This window comes from Myxine glutinosa, chromosome 2, assembly GCF_964187855.1.
Source record: "Myxine glutinosa chromosome 2, kmMyxGlut1.1, whole genome shotgun sequence".
NCBI classification, from domain to species: Eukaryota; Metazoa; Chordata; class Myxini; order Myxiniformes; family Myxinidae; genus Myxine; species Myxine glutinosa.
This window is the reverse complement of record NC_136262.1, coordinates 171,751,666-171,773,646: the sequence shown is the minus strand read 5'-3', so window position 1 is coordinate 171,773,646 and position 21,981 is coordinate 171,751,666. Positions and strand designations below refer to the sequence as shown.

General features: G+C 42.3%; 1 protein-coding gene across 1 annotated transcript in view; it reads right to left on the bottom strand.

Moving 5' to 3' along the window:
- The window catches only part of LOC137421079 (protocadherin-8), a 184,519-nt gene that overhangs the window by 87,048 nt on the left and 75,490 nt on the right, over nucleotides 1-21,981 (bottom strand). Inside the window, exon 3 of the mRNA XM_078772673.1 lies at nucleotides 1,346-1,404. Coding sequence (XP_078628799.1) covers nucleotides 1,346-1,404 — 59 coding nt within the window. The remainder of the gene's footprint in view (nucleotides 1-1,345; nucleotides 1,405-21,981) is intronic.

The window sequence follows — 21,981 nt, the reverse complement described above, 5'->3', positions numbered from 1 at the left end:
GTCCCGGTTTATCACATGAAACATTTACACCATGACGGTCTTGCCTACCTGTGTTATGCTATCAGTGGCAACAAGTTAACAGTGCCTGTGTAGATTAGGAACATGAAATCAATTATGGAACGTCTGCAGAGAGATGTTGGTGAAATTAACCTGGAGATGTCATGAACCCAGGTAGCACATTTGGCCCAGGCAAATCCTTACTTTCAGTTATTCTCATCGTGTCTTTTGACACATTTGTGGGTTCTACAGCAAAATACGTTTATTTCACAGGAACGAGTTGTTGTCCCATAGCCAAATCCCCAACCTGGAGGACCAATGGTGAAATATTTTATTAATAGCCGCATGCCATTGTCGTCGCTTAAACCACATTTATAGGCAGTCGGCTCTGCCTTTGATCAACCAAGACGTTGCTCGCAAGGCAACAAGTAGATGTGGATGGCTGGATGCCGTTCATTGAATAGCTCATTCAAATTGTCCACCTTCTGACACATAATTTCCTCCATCAAGGGTTCCACTACCCCCTGCCCAGGTACTCATCCATGCGTTCATATCCGCTGTTCATCGCTCGGCGTTGCTCCGATGAGATTGGCAAGAGCGGGGCCGCGCTGAGCAGATTTCAGGTCACCGGCACATTCGTTGTTTTTGGCATTTGGCAACAGAGGGAAAACAATTTTGTTGAAGGGGAAAAGGAAAATGAAATAAATCAAGGCAACAAAAGTGATACGGTATGTGTATTATCGTTACAGATTCGTGCAAGAAAGGTGCTATCGACATTTCTTCCATTGCCATTTCACAAAAACGAGGGAGCAAATGAAGAAAAAGAAAAAACAATTGAGATGAGGAGGAAAAGGGCAGACAAAATAAGAGGAAGGTTATATTTGGAGAGGATGTGGGCTAAGTGAGGGAAAGGAATTTAGGTTGAGCTAGGAGTGTGCAGGCTGCAGGAAAAGCAGGGGATTGTATAGGCCCGGTGAGGTTGGAGAGGAATAAAATAAAATAAAACCTCCTCGGCTCTTTGCACATGTTCGACGGATATGACCGGCAAGGAAATGCGTTATACTTTGCAAACATTTGTTCAGCATTCACCTGTAAAAGTAGCCAATAAAGTCAAATACGCAAACGTTTCTCGTGAATGAGAAATACAGAGGTAGGATAATTCTGAGATAACTCATCAGTTTATCCTGATAGCAGGCTGAGTGCCTTTCCTGTTCCACTTTGAGAGCCAAGTGCGGTCCATATGAAAGTTAAGATGGAATGCGATTTGAAACACAAACCCTTTTCGTCACCAGAAAGTGACTTCGTGCATCAGTTTTTCAAAGCACACATCCCAATCCCCGCTGCTTACCTCTTGACGGGCACTTGTCTGGAACCAAATGTGCTGGGGTCTAAAAAGTGACGTATCTTCTGTGGAAAAAGAAAACGTTGTTGAAATTTTTTTTCAGGTCATAAAATTTAATGTGATTTAAAAATAATGTCTAAAAGCATTTGAAGTGATATTATTCCTTCTTCAAAGTTCACAACGCTTGCCAGAGTGCACCTTTTATTGATTTTGTGAATGAATGTTTAATCACTCGTTCTATCCAGAAATGAAAGAGAAAAAATCACATTATGAAGCAAATGGAACAGGAGGTCGAGAAAATGCATATGATGTATACGTACTACCTTTACATTTAAAATACTTATTACAGAGCTAAACGGATGGTTTTACTTGTGATTCGTTATGATAAGTATTGTTTTTATTCTTTCATATACAGCCTCGTGTATACAGCCTGGTATTGGCTTAGCGGTTACGGTGTTGGCTTTGGATACTAGGATCCTTGGTTCAAATCCTGGTCAATCGCTGAATTAACGCCAGGGGGGTTGACTCAGCCTGTTCATCCTTCTGAGGTTGACAAATTGAGTACCAGTTCACTGGTAATTCCCTGTGTGTCGCAAGAGGCGACCAACAGGGTTGGTGGCAGGAAGGGCATCCGGCCATAAAACATTGCTTCAAAAAGGGGACCACGGAGGATGCTTTACAATGAGACATATCTCAATTGTTTGTGCAGCGCTTTTGGAGATATAGAGGTGCAAAGTTTTTCGTTTTTTCAAAGATGGTGCCGTACCACGTGACCTGTGACGTCATAATTACCATTAAAATATTATACAGGCCGAGGCACTCCTATGGTGAAAATTTCCTGTCAATTGGTCCAACTATTTTAGAGAAATTGAATTTTATAGGAAATAAATCCGAAAAATGGCAGTGCCACAATCCGTTACATGGACTGAGAAGGAAAGGTGTTGCGTTTCTTCTTCTTTCAACAATAATGACTTCTAGCTTCCAGACCGTAGAACCAATCATGTTGACATTGTAAACACTTATTCCCTTTGATGAGAAATACATTACAATAAAATTTCAAGTCGATCAATGCAGCGATTCAAGAGATATAAGCTTTTTAAGATTTTCATTCAACTTATTTATTGCGGCCAAACATGTGACTTATCGAAACTTCCCAAGTAAGGTTTGAACTTCCCTACATGGGGAACGTTTGTGTAAAGTTTCCACTCAATATCTTCACACATTAGGGAGGAGAAAGGATTCAAAGTTTATGCTTTAAAACACCATAACTCCAAAACGATGTGATGTATGACGCCGTCATGCGGAAGCTTTTTGTTCGTCATGGCCATGCAATTCTGCATGTAAAGTTTGGGCTCAATCTGTTCAGCCGTTGCGGAGAAAAAGGGTGTTTTAGTGTTTTTCATGAAAAACAATATGGCGGCCGAACCAAGTGACGTATGCTGTTGAATTTTTTTTGAACCTAAATTTTAATTTTTAGAAAACACATATTCGTTGCATCAAGGGGTCTATTTTTCGAATTATAACTTCGTAACATAAGCACTTTTAAAATCCCCAAATAAACATGTTTTTTGGTCCCATTGCAGAGTTCTTTAGAATGCGCCATGACTCCGTTTTTTACATTGAGCCGTTTCGGAGATATAGAGAGGCAAAGTTGAAGGTGTTTTCCAGGATGGCGCCCATACCACGTGACCTATGACGTCATATTTAGCAGTAAATTACATTTAAGATATAATTATCCCCCTGGCTTTAATTCCACTACATTTAAGATATACGAGTAGAATACAGTGCAGTACTTGGACTGTTCCACCTCGTTTTTGACCCCATCTCTCAATGATGAAGAATCACTTAAAAAATTAAAATAAAATTCTGATCCTCACCAAGATCTAATGATTTCGTCCTTGTCACACACCCAACCTGCCCCCCAGGTTTCGTCCGAATCTGTCCACACCATTTTGAGATATCGTGCTATATAATCGTTTTTGGCCCCATCTCTCAATGATGAAGAATCACTAAAATAATTATAGGATCTGGATCTTCATTAAAATGTAAACATTTCGTCATTGTCACACACCCCAGCTGTGCACCAAATTTCATCCGAATCCGAACACAACTTTATGAGAAATTCCGCACACAAACAAACCAGAAAGACGTCGTGCAGAGCACAATACTTGCAAAATCCCCAAAACAAATTTGACCTCAAAAATAATTGGTGGTTGAATTCAAAGATCAAATATGCAAAACTTCTTCAAATTTCAAGTCAATCAGATGAAAATTTATGATTTTAGAAATTATACCGAAGTTGTTGGTTGACTTTTGACCTATGTTGACCTCATAATAATTGGTAGTTGATTTAAATGACCAAATATGCAAATCTTCAGATTTCAAGTCAATTGCATGAAAATTGATAATTTTAGAAATTTTGGCTTATGTTGACCTTTTGACCATTCCGCCTCAAAAAGAATTGATGGTGGAGTTCAATGACCTGATATACAAATCCTCTTTAAATTTCAAGTCAATCAGATGAAAACCGACGATTAAAAAAATTATACCGAAGTTGTTGGTTGAACATTGGCCTATGTTTACCTCAGAATAATTGGTAGTTGATTTAAATGACCAAATATGCAAATCTTCAAATTTCAAGTCGCATGAAAATTGATAATTTTAGAAATTCGGCTTATGTTTGTGTTTGACGTCTAAATCCTGGGCACACCTGAGCTCCTCACCACATACAAGGCTTTCATCCACAGCTCAATGGAGTACTGCTCTCCCCTCTGGGCTGGTGCTCCTGCCTCACACCTAGCTCGTCTTCACGCTGTTGAAACCAAAGCGTTCAGAATCATTGGAATCTCCCGCGATGAAGCTATCTCCGAGGGCCTTTCACTCACTCACCGCAGGCAGGTTGGTGCTCTTTCTGTCTTCTACCGACTCCTCTCCGGCCTTGCTCCCCCAGCTCTCTCTGGGCTCTGTCCCCCAAATATTCCTACAGGTCGCACAAGATCTGCCTGCAACCCTCTTATGGTTAAACTGCCAAAATCAAGACTCTCTGCTCACCTTCACTTCTTCATTCCTCTTTTCTCCCGCCTCTGGAACAAACTCCCTCAGTCTCGTCAATCCCACTCCTCCCTCCAGGTCTTTAAAACAGCTGTTCACCACCATCCCCATCCAAAACCTTGATCTTTTCTACCCCCACTAATTTCACCCCAAATCCACTTTTTTGAAATACCAACTTCTTTCCTTGAAGTCCTTGGTGTCCTTGTGTTTTATACTTCTCCCACCCCCCTCCCCCTTAATAATAATAATTCATTTATTTTGTATAGCGCTTTTCAAGAAGCCCAAAGGCGCTTTGACAGAGTGGAAAACATAATGCATAACAATACATGAAAACAACAATTGCAAAAAGACAAGAATCAATAGGGAAATATTTAAAGCAAAAGGAGGGAGAAGGAGAAGAGATAGTCAGGGGTTAAAAGCTGTGGGTTGAATGTTGAATGCAGTGTTGAACAGGTGGGTCTTTAGTGATGTTTTGAATGTGGTGAGTGAGGAGGAGTCTCTGATGGTGTGAGGTAGTGAGTTCCAGAGGGTGGGAGCAGCGATGGAGAAGGCCCTGTCCCCCCAGGATCTGAATTTGGTCCGGATGGAGGGGGTCAGGAGGTTGGTACCAGCAGAGCGGAGGTTGCGGGTGGGAGTGTGTCTGGAGAGGAGGTCAGCCAGGTAGGATGGGGCCAGTTGATGGAGGGCTTTGTATGTCAAGAGGAGGATTTTGTACTGGATTCTCTGGGGGATGGGGAGCCAGTGAAGCTTGTAAAGGACGGGGGTGATGTGGTCACGGGTCCGGGAATGGGTGAGTAGACGGGCAGCGGAGTTCTGAATGTATTGGAGTTTATTGGTGATTTTTTAGGGTGAACCATAGAGGAGGCTATTGCAGTAGTCCAGACGGGAGGTGATGAAGGCGTGGATGAGGGTTTCTGCAGCCATGGAGGAGAGGGATGAGCGGAGACGGGCAATGTTTTTCAGGTGAAAGAAGGCTGACTTTGTGATCTGTTTAGTGTATTTGTCGAAGGAGAGGGTTTGGTCAAAGATGACGCCAAGATTCCGGATGTGAGGGGAGGTGGATACTGGGATACCGTCATCCCATGCCTTCTCCCCCCAGCCCTCTCCCTCCCACACATCTCCCGATGTCCCTGCTCTCAAATGTTGTGTTTGTGTGCTTCCCCTTCTCTCCCCATCTTGTCTACTGCTCCCTCTTTTTTATATTTTGTTTGTCTGTTTGATTTTTTTTGTGTGATAAATGTTAGCTCTTTCACGAGCCTCAAATCTGTATACAAAAAAAAAAAAAAGGTCTCGTGAATATCGCTTTAAAATTGTGACCTGTAGGTTGTTGACATACAAACAAACATACAGACAATAATACACATGACCAACCAATATACTTGGAAAAATTTTCGATTTTCGCAAGTAACAAACAGACAGAATAACACACATGATCAACCAAGAAAAATCTTCGATTTTTGCAAGTAACAGACAGGAGTGAATACATAACGTCCATCCACCTTCGGTGGTGGAGGTAATGAATAGTCCAAATTGGGACAGACAGTCAACTCCCAATGAAGGGCGGTCATAGTTGGGATGCATTCGGTGATTTATGGAAAATAGATTAGGTGATTTATAGAGGTCATTCTCATCTAGTGGAAAAATAAGAAAAAGGACTGAACAGCTGCAGAAAAGTGCCAGAACCTGAGGGTATATAACGTTATTTTTTTTTACCCAGCATTTCGATTTAGCATCGGCCATGATCGCCACCACTTTAGTAATCAATCAGTAACTTGTTACGTGTGTATCAGACATACGTACAGCCGTAAGCAGGGTTAATACTAATATACGTGTGGATTTTATGTGCCAAACGACAAAAAATGGGCATAAGAACTGAAATTAGTGAAACAGTACTCTGACGACATCCAAATGGAATTTGTCCAATGTAAATGTGCCAAGTGCAGATTCGTGCAAAGTAGACCAACAAAAACAGATAACATAAAAATCGACCTTGATACAACAATACAGGAGCTGGACAACGAAGCATCTGCCATATACCTAGGAGTAGAAGAGGGCCCCCAAATTTGTCATCAAAAAATGTGCAAAAACGATTACCAAAGAATAGCAGCATCGAACGAGGTTGATCCTGAAAACATACCTCTCCACATGAAACAAAATCAAAGCCATACACCAGTGAGCAGTGTTCCAATACAGCTGTGGAATAGTAAATTGGCCATTGGTGAAAATAAAAAACCTAGATATCAAGACAAGGGAACTTTACACTATCCACAAAAAGTTAGACTAAAAATCAGTGCATCTCGAGAATGTGCCTGCTGAGGAAAGAAAGAGGTTTGTGTACAAATTGTATTCGGTAGTCTGTTGAGCTTTTCATGTACTCTGCTAATCCTACAGTTGTCGCTCTGTACACTTGACACCTTTCAGTCGTCTGTACCTAAGCAGCCAGAGGGAACTCAATCAGTGTACAGAGCGACGACTGTAGGATTAGTAGAGTGCATGAAAAGCTCAACAGACTACCGAATACAATTTGTACACAAGCATGAACCCAACAAACCAGAAAAGGTATCTCTCACTCACCTTGCAAAAAACTTCCAAAAATGAATAGAAGATGTCACGCACAAAACTGAAACAGCAACAAATACAGCCCCAAAGATTGCAAAAAAGGCAAAAGGGCAAGGATAAAAAAACATAAAATGTCATAGCCCCCGTGGTTTTAGAATTTTTTTGCTGTACAGAGTTAAAGGCTGCCAGTAGGCCATCTTGGATCGGATTAGAAAATAAAATCTTCCACATATGTATACATTCATCTATTGTATTTGTGCCAATTTTGAACCAAATCGGTCCATGCATGTCCAAGAAATGGTTGAGGACATGTTAAAGTAACAAAATGGCTGCCAGTCAGCCATCTTGTATCTGACTTCGAAAAAAATGAAGTGCATATGTAAAATCCATCATTCCTTATCTGTGTGTCATGCTTGACCAAGATCCGTAAATGCATGTCTGAGAAATGATTGAGGACATTTTCAACAACAGGGTCTTTTTTACATCTAATATAGCCACAAGTTGACCATCTTTAATAGGATCGTGAAACAAAAATGATGTGCATACGTGTACCATCATGTATTGTCTTTGTGACAAGTATATTATGAACAAAATTGGTTGATACATATCCGGGATATGGTTGCGCATGAACGTACATACGCACGGACGAGACCCAATCCATAAATCCCCGTTTCAGACTAAGTCAAACGGAAGCTAAAAATGTAAGACAAAATATCAATAGATATATTGTCACAACTGGGAGAAAGACAAAAGAGCAGGGAAATATAAAACAAGTACAAAAAGTTTTAACTAAAACAAAATCCGTGTCGATGTTACACAATGCCTAGATGCAGCTGTGCCTATAACGTCGATGTTATAGGCACAGGACATTCCTATTGATTCGATTACTTGATGTTCTTTTTGTGCAAAGTGAAAATATATCTCGGCAATTTCCCGTGTGTGGCGACGAATTTTTAATATATCTCGACATTTTCCCATCTGTTATTTCAGGCGGTGTATGACTGACCATGCCGCGATTTAAAAAATATATATCTCGGCAATTTCCCGTGTGTGGCGACACGTGAACGAAGCTATGCTCCTCTCTCCACATTATTGTGACGACGTATAAATTAAATATTTCATCGTGACGATTGTCATCAAATGGACGAATTTTTAATATATCTCGGCATTTTCCCGTCTGTTATTTCAGGCGGTGTATGACTGACCATGCCGCGATTTAAAAAATATGTATCTCGGCAATTTCCCGTATGTGGCGACACGTGAACAAAGCTATGCTCCTCTCTCCACATTATTGTGACGACGTATAAATTGAATATTTCATCGTGACGATTGTCATCAAATGGACGAATTTTTAATATATCTCGGCATTTTCCCGTCTGCTATTTCGGGCGGTGTATGACTGACCATGCCGCGATTTAAAAAATATATATCTCAATGGACTTGAAGTTACAGGCCTTTGAGAATTCATTTCGTTCTATAAAGGGCAACTTTCATCGGAATTTCTTCCCGTTTTTTTTCAACCGAGTCTAAAACTATGTTAGCGACTGTGAAAAATGAAATGATATATCGAATTTGATTTGAAATAAAACTGTGTGAGAGAGGAAGACACCACGGGCCTACAAAACAGGCCTCAAAGCTATGCGAGTTAATAAAATGGTGGATATTTGTTTATATGAAGCCTCTCCCACAATGGGTGGAGCTATGGTTCCCAGAATGGGTGGAGCTTTGAGGTTTTGTCTTCTCTGCAAGAAGAACAAGAAGAACAAGAACAGCAGAGGGCACTCTATGACCAGCCTCTTGCGACGCGGCTAAAAAGAGGTGCACAGATTGGAGATTGACAAAGAAGGATCACTGGAATGGTTAAGAGGTCAGCTCCACTGAAAAAGACAACAAATCATTATAAATGCCCAAGAACAAGGACATTATATGAATGGCTTTTGAAAGAATATGGCAGGACTGAGTCAATCAGACATGTGTGGGTTCTGCAAGGTAGAAACAGAAAGCATGAGTCATCGCCTATCAGGATGTAAAAAAAACTCACTCGTGAAATCATTGCTTGCCAAATTTGTAATTATCCTCAGCACCCCCCCGTACCAGGGATATACAATGCCGCAATGTATGCGCCGAATATGAAAGAAATGCATCCAATCATTTTCGAGTCAAGGCTTCAGAAGGACACACAGACAGAAGTACTGACAAGGACCCAGAATATAGGCCACCCCGGCAGGGTTGACGCCCAGTTGGGGGCTAGAATGAAGCACACTAATGGACATTCCTGCAGTTAACCATCCGAATCATATTTTGGGGTGCCATTCGAAGGACAATCGTCAATTCAACGGTCTTTTGAGCAACCCTCAAAATAAAAACACAGCCAACGGTTTACAGTGAAAATCACTTTCATCAAATGAAAACCGATAATTAATGAACACTTTCTGTTCAAGAAGATGTGGAAAGCAAAAGCAAAGACATAATTGCTACCATTTCAGTGACTTTGTTTTTCAAATGAAACCAACTTCAAATCAAATGTGCTATGGAGATTTTCAAGTTCAGCAGATATTGCATCGTTCTGCTCATTTTATCTTCCTGTCATCATTTCACAATGTGTAGAACTGGTGCACCTTTGCATAGTAGCAGGATATCGCTTCAGCTGTGCCCGTCGTAGCCCTCTTCAACACTGCATCTTCATATCAACAGTATTCACAAAATAATCAGAAATATGTTCGAGAGAAATTATGCGATGAAAAAAAATCAGAAAAAAAATCAGAGGGTGAACTAGTTTTATAAAAGTCATCATTAAAATATTTATTTGCATCCAAAATTTCTTCAATCAGATATTTATTTCCCAAAACATTCCACAAAGGTCCTACAATATCTATTCTCTTAACTGTCCGGAAGTTGAGAAGGTTTGACAAGATTTCGGTTGAAGTCGTAATTACAGCAGGGCACATGCAACTACAGCTTCAGTTTTGGAAGATTAAACTTCCAAGCACATTGATGATGGAGGCACAACTCCACGGGAGCTACACGGCATTGCCAATTCACTGTCTGAGCCGAGAACATGTGCGCATGTTTAATTGAATGCAATCAACCTCAAAATACTCCCTCGAGTGTCAGCAGCACAAGGCCTCAGCCAGCGCTCGTTTGCAGAATACTTCCCACAAACGCGTTCGACAGTCCACAATCAGCAATCGTTTTATATTAACAGCACATATCGGTCAACCATTCATGTTAGATATCACTGTGTGCAGGAGAGAACAAGGAGCTGATACTCCAGGTTGCCAGGTCCCCCCACCTTTTGGTTGCTACGAGGAATAGATCAGTGTAACATGAAAGCTAAATGTTCAACGGTTTTTTAAATATCACGTACACAAGGCAAGTTACTGAGACGGTTGCCATGGCAACATACTTCAGCCAATCACAGCAATGATCTAATCAGGTTGAGATAATGTCATGAGCAATAAATATCTGCAATATGAAAGCTAAATGTTCAGCGGTTTTTGAAATATCGCGTATACAAAAGTAGGCTACATGGACAAATTAGGTCGGTCGGTCGGTCGGTCGGTCGGAGGGACCTCATTTTAATGTGCCCCATCTCTGACCTTGTCTAAGGGTGAGGAACAATAACAAACACATAGTATATACAAAACGACAGTAGACGATCCTGTCGGGCCAAACACCTGATAAGAGAAATAGAACATTGAAGTATCACTGTGCATGCTTTGATATTCCGCATTTGGACGAATATTCAATATTCCAAACAGCATTTGGATGAATCGCTTTCGACTGCATTCTAATAAATAGCTCTCAACTGCCATACCATATTTAGTTGAATACTATCCATTGATGTGTTGGCTCTGTCCATTCACATACATTATTCAGTTTTACTGCCCTGTGTGTGTTATATAATCCCTTTCTGTCCTATTCACACTTTTGCTCCAGACACTTACTGCTGCGTTGAGAGCGGTCCCAGCTGTCCTGCTCACAGGCATTCAACTGCCTTTGTTCTGAATGGTAGTTTTTGTCCAGCCTGGAGGTGTGCCGCACCCATTCAGGGGGGATGCAGAGGGGATGATTCGTAGTGTCGATCACGACATTTGAGTAGGACCCATGAAGTGGTGGCTAATGCAAAGAGCAGAAAGGCAAGTCGTACCAGGAATATACACTGCATAAAGAAAGTCTACACCCCCTTTCAAAATTTTCACCTATTGTTGCCTTATAGCCTGGAATTAAAATGCATTCAATCAGACTTTTCCCACCTTTATTTACACATCATAACCCAAAACTTCCAAGTGAAAAAGAAATTCTACAAATTTCAGAAAATTAATGAAAAATACAACACTTTCATCTTGGTTGGATAAATGCCTATTAGTTAATAATACTTGGTGGAAGCACCTTTGGCAGAAACTACTGCTGTGAGTCTGATGAAATAGGTCTCTACCAACTTTGCACACCTTGATTGGGCAATATTTTCTCATTCTTCTGTATAAAACTGTTCAAACTGTGTCAAGTTGTGTGGGGAGCATTGATGGTCAGTAATCTTCAAATCATACCACAGATTTTCGATTGAATTTAGGTCGGGGCTCTGACTGGGCCACTCAAGGACATTTATATTTTTGTTCCTTCGCCACTCCAGTGTAGCTTTGGCTGTGCTTCGGGTCGTTGTCATGCTGAAAGGTGAACTTCCGCTTTCTTTCAGCTTTCTTGAAAAGGGTAGCAGTTTTTCCTCTAGGATTTTTCTGTATTCTGCTCCATCCCTTTTCCCTTCTATCCTAACATGTGCCCCAGTCCCTGCTGATGAGAAACATCCCTATCACATGATGCTACCACCACCATGCTTCACTGTAGGGATGGTGTTCTTTGGGTGATGTGCTGTGTTGGTTTTGCACCAAACGTAACGTTTTTCATTTAGGCCAAAATGTTCCATCTTGGTTTCGTCAGACCACAAAACTTTTTGGCACATGTCTTCAGAATACCTCAAACTCAAGGTGGGCTTTTTTGAGTAATAGCTTCCTTCTTGCCACCCTATCATATAGGCCTGACTTGTGGAGTGATTGTGATATTATTGTCACATGCACACAATGACCAGTCTTTTCCATAAAGGCCTGTAGCTCATTCAAAGTTGCTATTGGCCTCTTGGTGACCTCCCTGATCAGTCTTCTCCCTGCTTGGTCATCCAGTTTGGAGGGACGGACTCACCTGGGCAAGGTCTTGGTGGTACCATAGACCTTCCACTTCTGAATGATTGTCTTGACTGTGCTCCAAGGGATATTCAAGGCCTTTGAAATATTTTTATACCCATCCCCTGATCTGTGCCTTTCCACAACGTTATCTAGGCGGTCTTTAGAAAGCTCCTTGGTGTTCATGGATGAATCTTTGCTGTGAAATGTACTACCCAGCAGAGGAAACTACAGGAACAGCCGATTTATTCTGAAATAATCAGAATCACAAAAATTTAATACAGGTGTACGCCAAATAACTTGGTGTGTGATTTTGAAGGTGTTGGTTAAACCTGAGTTAATTTACAATTGTTATTATTAGGGGGGTGGGGGACACTTATCCAACCAAGATATTCTAGTTTTGTATTTTAATTAATTTTCTGAAATTTGTAGAATTTGTTTTTCACTTAGAAGTTGTGGGTTATAGTCTGTAAATAAAGGTGGAAAATGTCTGATTTAATGCAATTTAATTCCAGGCAATAAGGCAAAAAAGGTGAAAATTTTGAAAGGGCGTGTAGACTTTCTATAGGCACTGTACAGCAATGAAAGGGCAGCATAAAAACATTGTGTTTGGTGTTGATGTACCGGTAAATGTTTAAATACACAAACAAATATTTTAAACTAATGTGGTTAAAATTTGATCTGCAGTTTGGTTTATGAAGGAGATAGTAATGAAAGTGGATGAATAATTATTGAGTGAATTTCTCTTTTAATTTGGTAACCATAATTAATCAGATGATGCTTCCTGTATTAATGCACGGGCTGAAAATCAAAATGGCGGCACACCAGATAACAATGGTGAAATAGCAAATAATTATTAAATTCCTGGCCAGCTATAACATCAAACCTGTATTTTTTTTTTTTTTTTTTTTTTACACACGGTCAAGGCTAATGAAAGATCAATCATGTGTTGAAAAAGACAAAATGATAGGCTGCACGATGTGACGATTGCCTGTCAACGACATCTCATCCGTATCTGGTTGGCGGAAATCGTTTAATGATGGGCACAGGAGTGTACAGAATGAACCACGGGCTGCAGGACAGGCCACTTTGATCGACAACAGAAAAAAATCCAGTGAGTTGAGAGAAAAGCATTTTTGTCCTATGAAGTAGGAAGTGAGTACTATTGTTGGTAATATCCCAGCTATCATTCATGACAAGGTAAACTTCCAAAAGGTTAGTACAAGATGGATGCCAAGACAACTGACATTTCACCAAAAAGCAATTCTAGTGGTGCTTCGTTCTGAGTTGTCAGGTTGATTCAATCAACAAGGCATTGATTTTTGAAGTCACCTGTGATCTGTGATGAAACGTGGATACACCAGAGCACTGCAGACACAAAGAGGGCAAGCAGGCAGTGGCATCACCCTAAGTCTCCTTCCCTGAAGACATTCAAACTCAACATTGTGCTGGCAGGTGATGATGCCCTTTGGGATATACAAGGGATTCCGCACTTCAATTTATTTGTGGACAGGACAACCATCAATGCGCAGGACTACAATGGCTTCCTCTGTGACTGTGTTAAGCCAGGAAAAAGAAAAACGTGCACGAAGCCTAATCTCTTATCGAAAGGTGTCATTAAACTGCGGCACAATTGTCACCCTCGCAAGGCACAGCTGATGCCTACTTCACAGAAAAGGGGTTGGGATACCGCACCATTTTTACAGTATATGTCAATGTGCTTGACTGCCTTAACGACTAAATAAATAAATGTACAATTAATTAATTGGATGGATATAAAAGAGTCAGTTTAATCGAGTTTTTCTTCGAAAACATTGGTGTGTTCCACTTGACAAGCACTAATCACATTGTTTCACTGCTGATCACTCACACGCGTTTGTGAAGAAGTAGGACAAGTGTGAAATTAGCAATTTAGGTTTAATAGCACACTAGTACTAAATACTGTCATTGAACTACTGTTTGAGGAATCATTTTTATGAAATAAAACGCTTCTACAGTCTATATTCTGCCCTATTACTCAAAATAGTTAGTTTGTGCCAATAATTAGTCCCTTTGATGCAATTGTTACGTGGTCCCCTCGGTGAATACCTGGTCTCGGTGACCCCCGGACCGTGAGAGGAACTTCGCCAGAAAGCTGTATTAAATATGCGCTTTCGCCACGCAATCCATATGAATTTCACCCCAGGAGACAACTGACGTTCAAGGATATATTTCAATGGGAATGACCATACAATTGCAATGACACAACCACGGAGATTTTCCCCGAGCAATCAACCATATACAACCATCAACAATTCCCAATTCACAAGCACTTTCCTATGAGTAAGATGGCCATCTTATATACGTGTGTCCCGGTGAGTACTCACGACACCCTTTTGGTCTCGGTCCCGCACAATGTCTCTGGGCCCCTCCTGACCAAGATGATGGTCGCCGTCCCCGCACTCGGGCGGTAGAAAGAACCCCGGGTGGACGTTTTTCCACCGGGCAGGTATCGTACTAGGCACCGAGGCTGCAGCCCCTCGTAGCCACGCGAAGCGGATACGGTAGAGCAAGCCACCCCCACGCCGCTTGCAAGGCGCGTTAGGCCCCAACGTGCGACCCGCACGCGTCTGTTTGGACGGTGCCGCGAACGAGGCCAGACGCGGGTTCGATGCACGGCCCCACGTCAACTTGACGTCTCCACCGGGCCGGTACACGTTCCGGTAATTCCTCTCGCCAGACAGGCTTCGGAACGCCGCTGTTTCACGCAGCGCAAGGTCGATCCCACCTTTTGTCGGAGCGGGGCGAGGAAGAATAATAATCGTCCTTTTTTCCTCGTGTCTTTTCCTCTTCCGTTTCCGGTCACTTCCGTTTCCGGCCACTCCCTCAGAAGGGCTCCTGACCCTCCAACCACAACAACTACACAACAACTTAATATACTACACACGGATAAGCAAAGACCTGAATGGTAATTCACATACATTCACATAAATATGTAACACTCCCCCCCTTCAAGAAAGAAAGTTTGAACCCAGCGAAAACTTTCTTTGCCGGCCAATTTGGAGAAACAAACCAGATAACTCAACCCCCCCCACATTATCCGTTCCCCCCGGGCACAGTTATCACTTAAAAATAAAGCAACCAAAATTTCACCACAACCCCTCCAGATTACTCCCTCTGGACTAAGTACCAACAACGACATTGTCCCTGCCAAATCAAACTCCATCTCATGACCCTCTGACTTTGACCGTCAGTTTCTTGGGAATGAAGGTTAAGGGGTTGATCAAAGATCCAAAGTTAAGCAACTCGATAGCACTTTTTCCGGGAGGCCAAGCCGAGTATTCACTACATGGATGCCTTTAGGAACGCGGAGTTCACGGTTAGTCCGTGCAGGAATCTTGGCTCGGCGGCTCCGCCGCCTTCAGTGCTTCAACTTCTCAGAACTTCCCTAATAATTAGGGTGGGACCACTGGTCCCTGTAGTCCCATGAATAGCGGTCTCCTTCTCGGCCACTACCAAAACTACCGCCCAGTTGTCCTCTCCTGTAGACCTCTCGACGCCTACGAAATGCCTTCCCTACTGTTCGGGTCCGACCCTCCAAATCCTTGCCATTCCAATTCTTCTCTGCCTCTCTGGCGCCTTTTGTGCTGGCAAACGTGACAAAGCCGAACCCTCTTGACTGTTGCGTTTCCCAGTCTCTTACCAACCGCACTTCCACCAGCGGCCCATATCTGTTGAAGACAGAGGTCAGAACTTCTTCCTCTGTTTTGAAGTTCAGTCCCCCTACAAATAACTTGGCACTTTTGTCGCCATCCCGAGCTGGTGTGGTGTTATTTTCCCTGCTGGGCTCTTTACCAACCCTCTGGTTACCATAAACTTGACCCCCGGCCAAATCATTCCCGATAACCACAGATACACCCTCTACAGGAAGCGTGGCTTGTAAACCGACGGTGACCGGTCCTGACACCAAATCGGACTCCAACTGGATGACCTGAAGGGGAGCACTAACACCGCCCCCGATCCCCTGTAAACGCACACTATCCCCCGTTGCCGTCTCCTCGGACCATGGCAAAATGCCTTCAAGCATTAAAGATTGATGGGCCCCTGTGTCCCTCAATATCCTAACCGGTCTCCGGTTAGTCGAGGCTCCATCCAGTGACACAAACCCCTCTGAAATAAATGGTTGGTAACCCTTTTGATGGCGATTTCTTACGCTAGCCATCGCATTCGGAGTTGTAATAGTCGGACTCCGCTCTGGGTTGTCCCTTTTCATGAGGTAACAACTGGACATCAAGTGTCCAGGTTTCTTGCAAAACGCGCAAGTAGGCCCTGAGGAAAAACTCGGGGTCTGCCTCGGGTCCCCCGAACTATAAGTTTGTCTTGGGCCCGCATCCCTCTGATTTCGAACCGGTGGGGTATCATAGGTGTCCCCATAATCATCTCGAGGCCGCCGCCATGTATGGTCGTTCTCCGCACCGGGTGTTCCATAACTCCCCTGCTGAAGTCTAGGCGAGGAGTTAGGTTTGTGGACCCCTATTCGGTGGGTTAAGGCATAATCATCTGCCATGGTGGCTGCGTCCCACAACTTCGGTACTTTCTTTTCCTGCAGGTACACTTTGATGTCCTCGTGGACACACTGCTGGAATTCCTCCACCAGGATCAAGTCCCGCAATGTTTCGAAGTCTTTCCCGACTCCTTTTGACTCACACCACCGATCAAACATGTTTTCTTTCACTCTGGCAAACTCCACATGGGTCTCACTCTCCCTCTTCCTGGCATTCCTGAATTTTTGCCTGTAAGCTTCCGGAACCAACTCATAGGCTTTGAGGATGTGCTTCTTCAGTACCTCATAATCTGCACATTGGTCCATTGGTAGCGCCGAATAAATTTCCTGAGCTTTCCCCACCAGCACACTTTGCACGAGTATGGTCCATGCCTCCTCCGGCCAGTTTAATTGTCGAGCCACTTTCTCAAAGTGTGGAAAAAATTTCGCGACTTCTTTTTCACTGAACGGTGGAACCAGCCTCACATGTCTGCCCACATCCCAGGTTTTCTGGTTAGGTGTCGACCCCGTCAGCAAGGGTGGTGCCTCTCCCCGTTCTCTCATTAACTCCAGCTCCTTGAATTTGATTTCTTGCTGAAGCTCCATGTCACGTTCCTTTAATTCCCTTTCCGCTTTTCTCTCCTCTGCTTCGAGGTCCCTTGCAGCTCTCCTTTCCTCTGCTTGTTCCTTTTCTCTTCTTTCCTGGAGTTCTCTTTCCACTCTCCTTTCCTCGGTTTTTTTGTCTTCTAACCTTTCCTGGAGTTCTCGTTCCACTCTCCTTTCCTCTGCTTGTTTCTCTTCCCTCCTCTCTTCTGCTTTCCTTTCTTCTTCTTTAATCCGTTCCTGGCTCCGTAATTGCAACTCCAGTTTCCGGAGCTCAACGTCTTCTGGTTCTTCGGGTAGCCACTCCCAGGCTAACTCGTCCCATGTTCCTAATCCCACCATAGATTGTATCACCGTGGCCTGCAATTCTGCCTTCCTCAAATTAGTTCGGACCTCCAAGTTAAAATGTTTGGCCAATTTCAAGAGGTCCGACTTTAGCTCCCGCTCCCTTTAGGTCCCGCACAATGTCTCTGGGCCCCTCCTGACCAAGATGATGGTCGCCGTCCCCGCACTCGGGCGGTAGAAAGAACCCCGGGTGGACGTTTTTCCACCGGGCAGGTATCGTACCAGGCACCGAGGCTGCAGCCCCTCGTGGCCACACGAAGCGGATACGGTAGAGCAAGCCACCCCCACGCCGCTTGCAAGGCGCGTTAGGCCCCAACGTGCGACCCGCACGCGTCTGTTTGGACGGTGCCGCGAACGAGGCCAGACACGGGTTCGATGCACGGCCCCACGTCAACTTGACGTCTCCACCGGGCCGGTACACGTTCCGGTAATTCCTCTCGCCAGACAGGCTTCGGAACGCCGCTGTTTCACGCAGCGCAAGGTCGATCCCACCTTTTGTCGGAGCGGGGCGAGGAAGAATAATAATCGTCCTTTTTTCCTCGTGTCTTTTCCTCTTCCGTTTCCGGTCACTTCCGTTTCCGGCCACTCCCTCAGAAGGGCTCCTGACCCTCCAACCACAACAACTACACAACAACTTAATATACTACACACGGATAAGCAAAGACCTGAATGGTAATTCACATACATTCACATAAATATGTAACACAATGTTCAATATAAATAATTTGATAATTCAAATGTGTTATTCTATGGATTATCCAATCATAATCGGTCTGTGTTTATATTGGATTCAGTATAAGACATTGCATGGTGGTGCACAATAGCCTCTTCCAGGCCTTCGTATATAAGGCACAAACATTGGATTAATCAACCCAAAAGCATAACAAAGAACAAACAATTTCGTACCAGGTACAAAAGTGGGTCCACAGGGTGGTGTAAAAGTAGAACATTTACCTTCGACAGAGCTGTCTAGTCTGGGTTTGATTCCTGACCCGACGATAAATTGTCAGACTGGTGCTTTGCAGGCAGGGCGTTTGATCGCATAGAGCGACGTCCATCAGATGGATGTTAAACTGAGCGTTGCGTCTCTTCACATTTATAGTTGGTGGAAGTAAAATATCCCACGGTGCTTTTTACGAATAGTTGAGGAGTCATCATTGGCATCCTGAATAATTCTACACTGCAACTTTCCTATTCCATCTCCAGGTGCTTTATGACGTCATCGCCGGGCACTAAGGGGGCCCGGCGATGACGTGCACTGAAAGGGAGTACTCAGTTTTCAAACTGTTTGTTATGCCTCCGCCGACAAAGTCCCTGGAGGCATTATGTTTTCGGGTTGTCCATCCTTCCGTCCGTCCGTCCGTCTGGGCTAAACCTCGTTTTTCTCAGCAACCATATGTCCGATTGAGACGAAACTTTCAGGGTAGGAGTGACACCCATGCAGAATGTTTTTATGATAATTGTGACGTCATAGGTCACGTGGTATGGCAGCCATCTTGGATTAAAAGCTAATAATTTTTTTTTTTTCCAGAAACCGCTGAATGGAAATTTTTTGAAACTTGGCACATTGTCAAGTACTCCTAATGGGGACAAAGCATGATAATGATGACATCATAGGTACGTATACCAGCCAAAAATGTTTTAATCGAATTCCTTATGCTAAAAATCTGAAATTGCATGCATATGATCTATGACCCATTTGTATTGAAATATTAAATTTATGACATCATAAGTCACATGGTTTGGCAGCCATTCTGGATTTAAGAAAAAGATTAAATAATTATATCCCTGAAACCGCTCACCCTATCAATGCAAAATTTTACAAATATCACCTAGCATCACTGTTGCATAGAGTTTGAAAATGATGATGTTATAGGTCACGTGGTTTGGCAGCCATCTTGGACAGAAAAACAAACCTTATCCGATAAACACGAAACTTCACAAGCGTGATCCACTACCCATACATATGCAGAGTGATGGCATCTACCCATTGTGGGACTATGCAGAGGCATATTGTCGACACAGTCACATTGTTCTTGTTTGTTTTCTGTTTTCTTGTTTGTTTGTTTGTCCAGGCGATATCTCAGCCATCCTTGGAGCTAGGAAGCTGAAATTTGGACATGACAATAACCAAGTGATTCGGCTATAAAGGATATTTTGGATTTATTTATTAATCGATTAATGAATTCATTATTCGATTAATTACTTGATCAATTAATTTTTTTTAATTACAGCTTCAGATGAAACGATGGTGGTTTAGGTATGCTATTAGACAATTGATTAATAATTTAATTATTTTACCATTATTATTGATTTATTTTCATTATTAATCACTTCTTTGGTTTCTTTCTTATCTGGGAAATATCTCAGGCACATTTTGAGCTAGGAAGCTGATATTTGGACACGACAGTGACCAAGTGATTTGGCTATAAAGGATATTTTTGATTTATTGATTCATTAATTAATCGATTAATTATTTATTGATTAATAAAGTAATCAATTAATTATTTAATTTATAAAAGATTAATTAACTGTTTAATTTTTTTTTTTTAAGTTACAGCTTCGGATGAAACACTGGTGATTTTGGTATGCTATTAGCCAATTGATTAAGAAATTAATTATTTTACCAATTTTTTTTGTTTATTTTAATTACGCATTTATCAATTAATTATTGTACACCTATCCAAGCAAGTCTGGATGTAATGGAACCCAGGACTGTAGGATTAGCATGACAAACAAATAAACAAACAAACACAAACTGGTGCATGAATTATAGTAAGGATGTATTATATGGTAACTGGATTGACAATGGTAGAGTACATACCTCCACCTGGCTGAACAGTTTATATTTTGTATTTGTATCCTACTGATATGCCAGATCTGGATTCGGACCTGAACGAAAATCTAATTGGTTTGTTCTCGTCACCTCACCATCTCATCCACCTAGTTTTATCATAATCCATTCACAACTTTTTGAGATACCATGCTACTGTTATATATAGTTTTTGGCCCTCTCAATGGTGAAGAATCACTTGTAAAAAAAAATAATAGTAGCCGTATCCAGATCCAGATCTTCATCAAAATCTAAACATATCTTCTTTGTCATGCACCCAACCTGTCTACCAAATTTCATCTGCATCCGTCCAGAACTCTTTGAGATATCCTATTATACACTTTATTGTTTATGGCCCGATCTCTCAATAGTGAAGAACCACTTAGAAAATTATAGTATCCGGATCTTCACCAATCTATTCAATTCGGCCTTGGCACAACGAAGGTGGACGGAGTTTATGCGTGGTTATATGATTATACCCAAACCGTCCACGAATTTTTTTCCTGAATCCGTCCATAACTTTTTGAAATATTCTGCTCACAGACAGGAGTGAAAACATAACGGTGGTGGAAGTGATATTATTTGCAAAAAATTCTCGGCTCATAGAAGATCAAAGTGACAGAGTTGAAAGGCAATGCACTTAGAGTACAGTAGTTGCACAACAAGCATATGCAACAAGCAAGGGAATGGATGATTGAGTTGAGGATAGAGGAGGGAAGGAAACATCTCTGTAGGGAAGTGTCATTTAAGACACAGAGGAAGGGCATTCGACAAGGAGAAAAGAGGATCAAAGCAGTGGAGGTGAGCAATCAATCTGGATTGTGGAAGCTTAACAAGGAAGGGGTTACTTGATGCATGTGTGCAGCTGTGAAGAATTTGGGGGGATTGGAGGGATGAAAAAGCAAAGAAAACAAGACCCCCAAAAAAATTAGGTGATTAAAAAAAACCAAAGAGGTCACCAACCTGTCCGCTTTGTGAGGGCAATAAGTCTCACAATTCTGCTTCTTTATGGGATATGCCAATTATGGTGAGCACTTTGGATTCCCTAGCATCTAGCAGAGGTGGGCATGAAGTGGGGGCACAAATCCACTTGGGAAGGAAGCATACTCCATTGAGTTATAGAGAAATGTCTTGTAGGCTGTGAGAAGATCAGATTTACAAGGAAGGATTTGATTGGCTGGCTTTGGAGGACAGTTTTGATATAAGGTTGATCATTCTAGGTAAACCAACTTCTTGGCTTTTTGGTATTGCACAACTTGATGAAACCCAGATATTTATTCGAGGTGGCATCTAAAACACAAGTCCTCATCAGATAAAATACATCAGTGGGAAAGTGTCCACAGAATGGTTCATTCCCAATCCGGTAGTGGAAATGCAAGGAGTAACAATTAAGTTTGATCACGTACCAAGACTCAAAAATCTATATTTTCAATTTCCTGTTAATGTAAAAGAAGAAAGTTTCCCAATGCTAAAATCTTTTTTTTAACAAAACTTTTTTTTCAGCCTACATAGCTCTGTGCATGAAAGAGCGAGAGAGTGAGAGAGAGTGAGA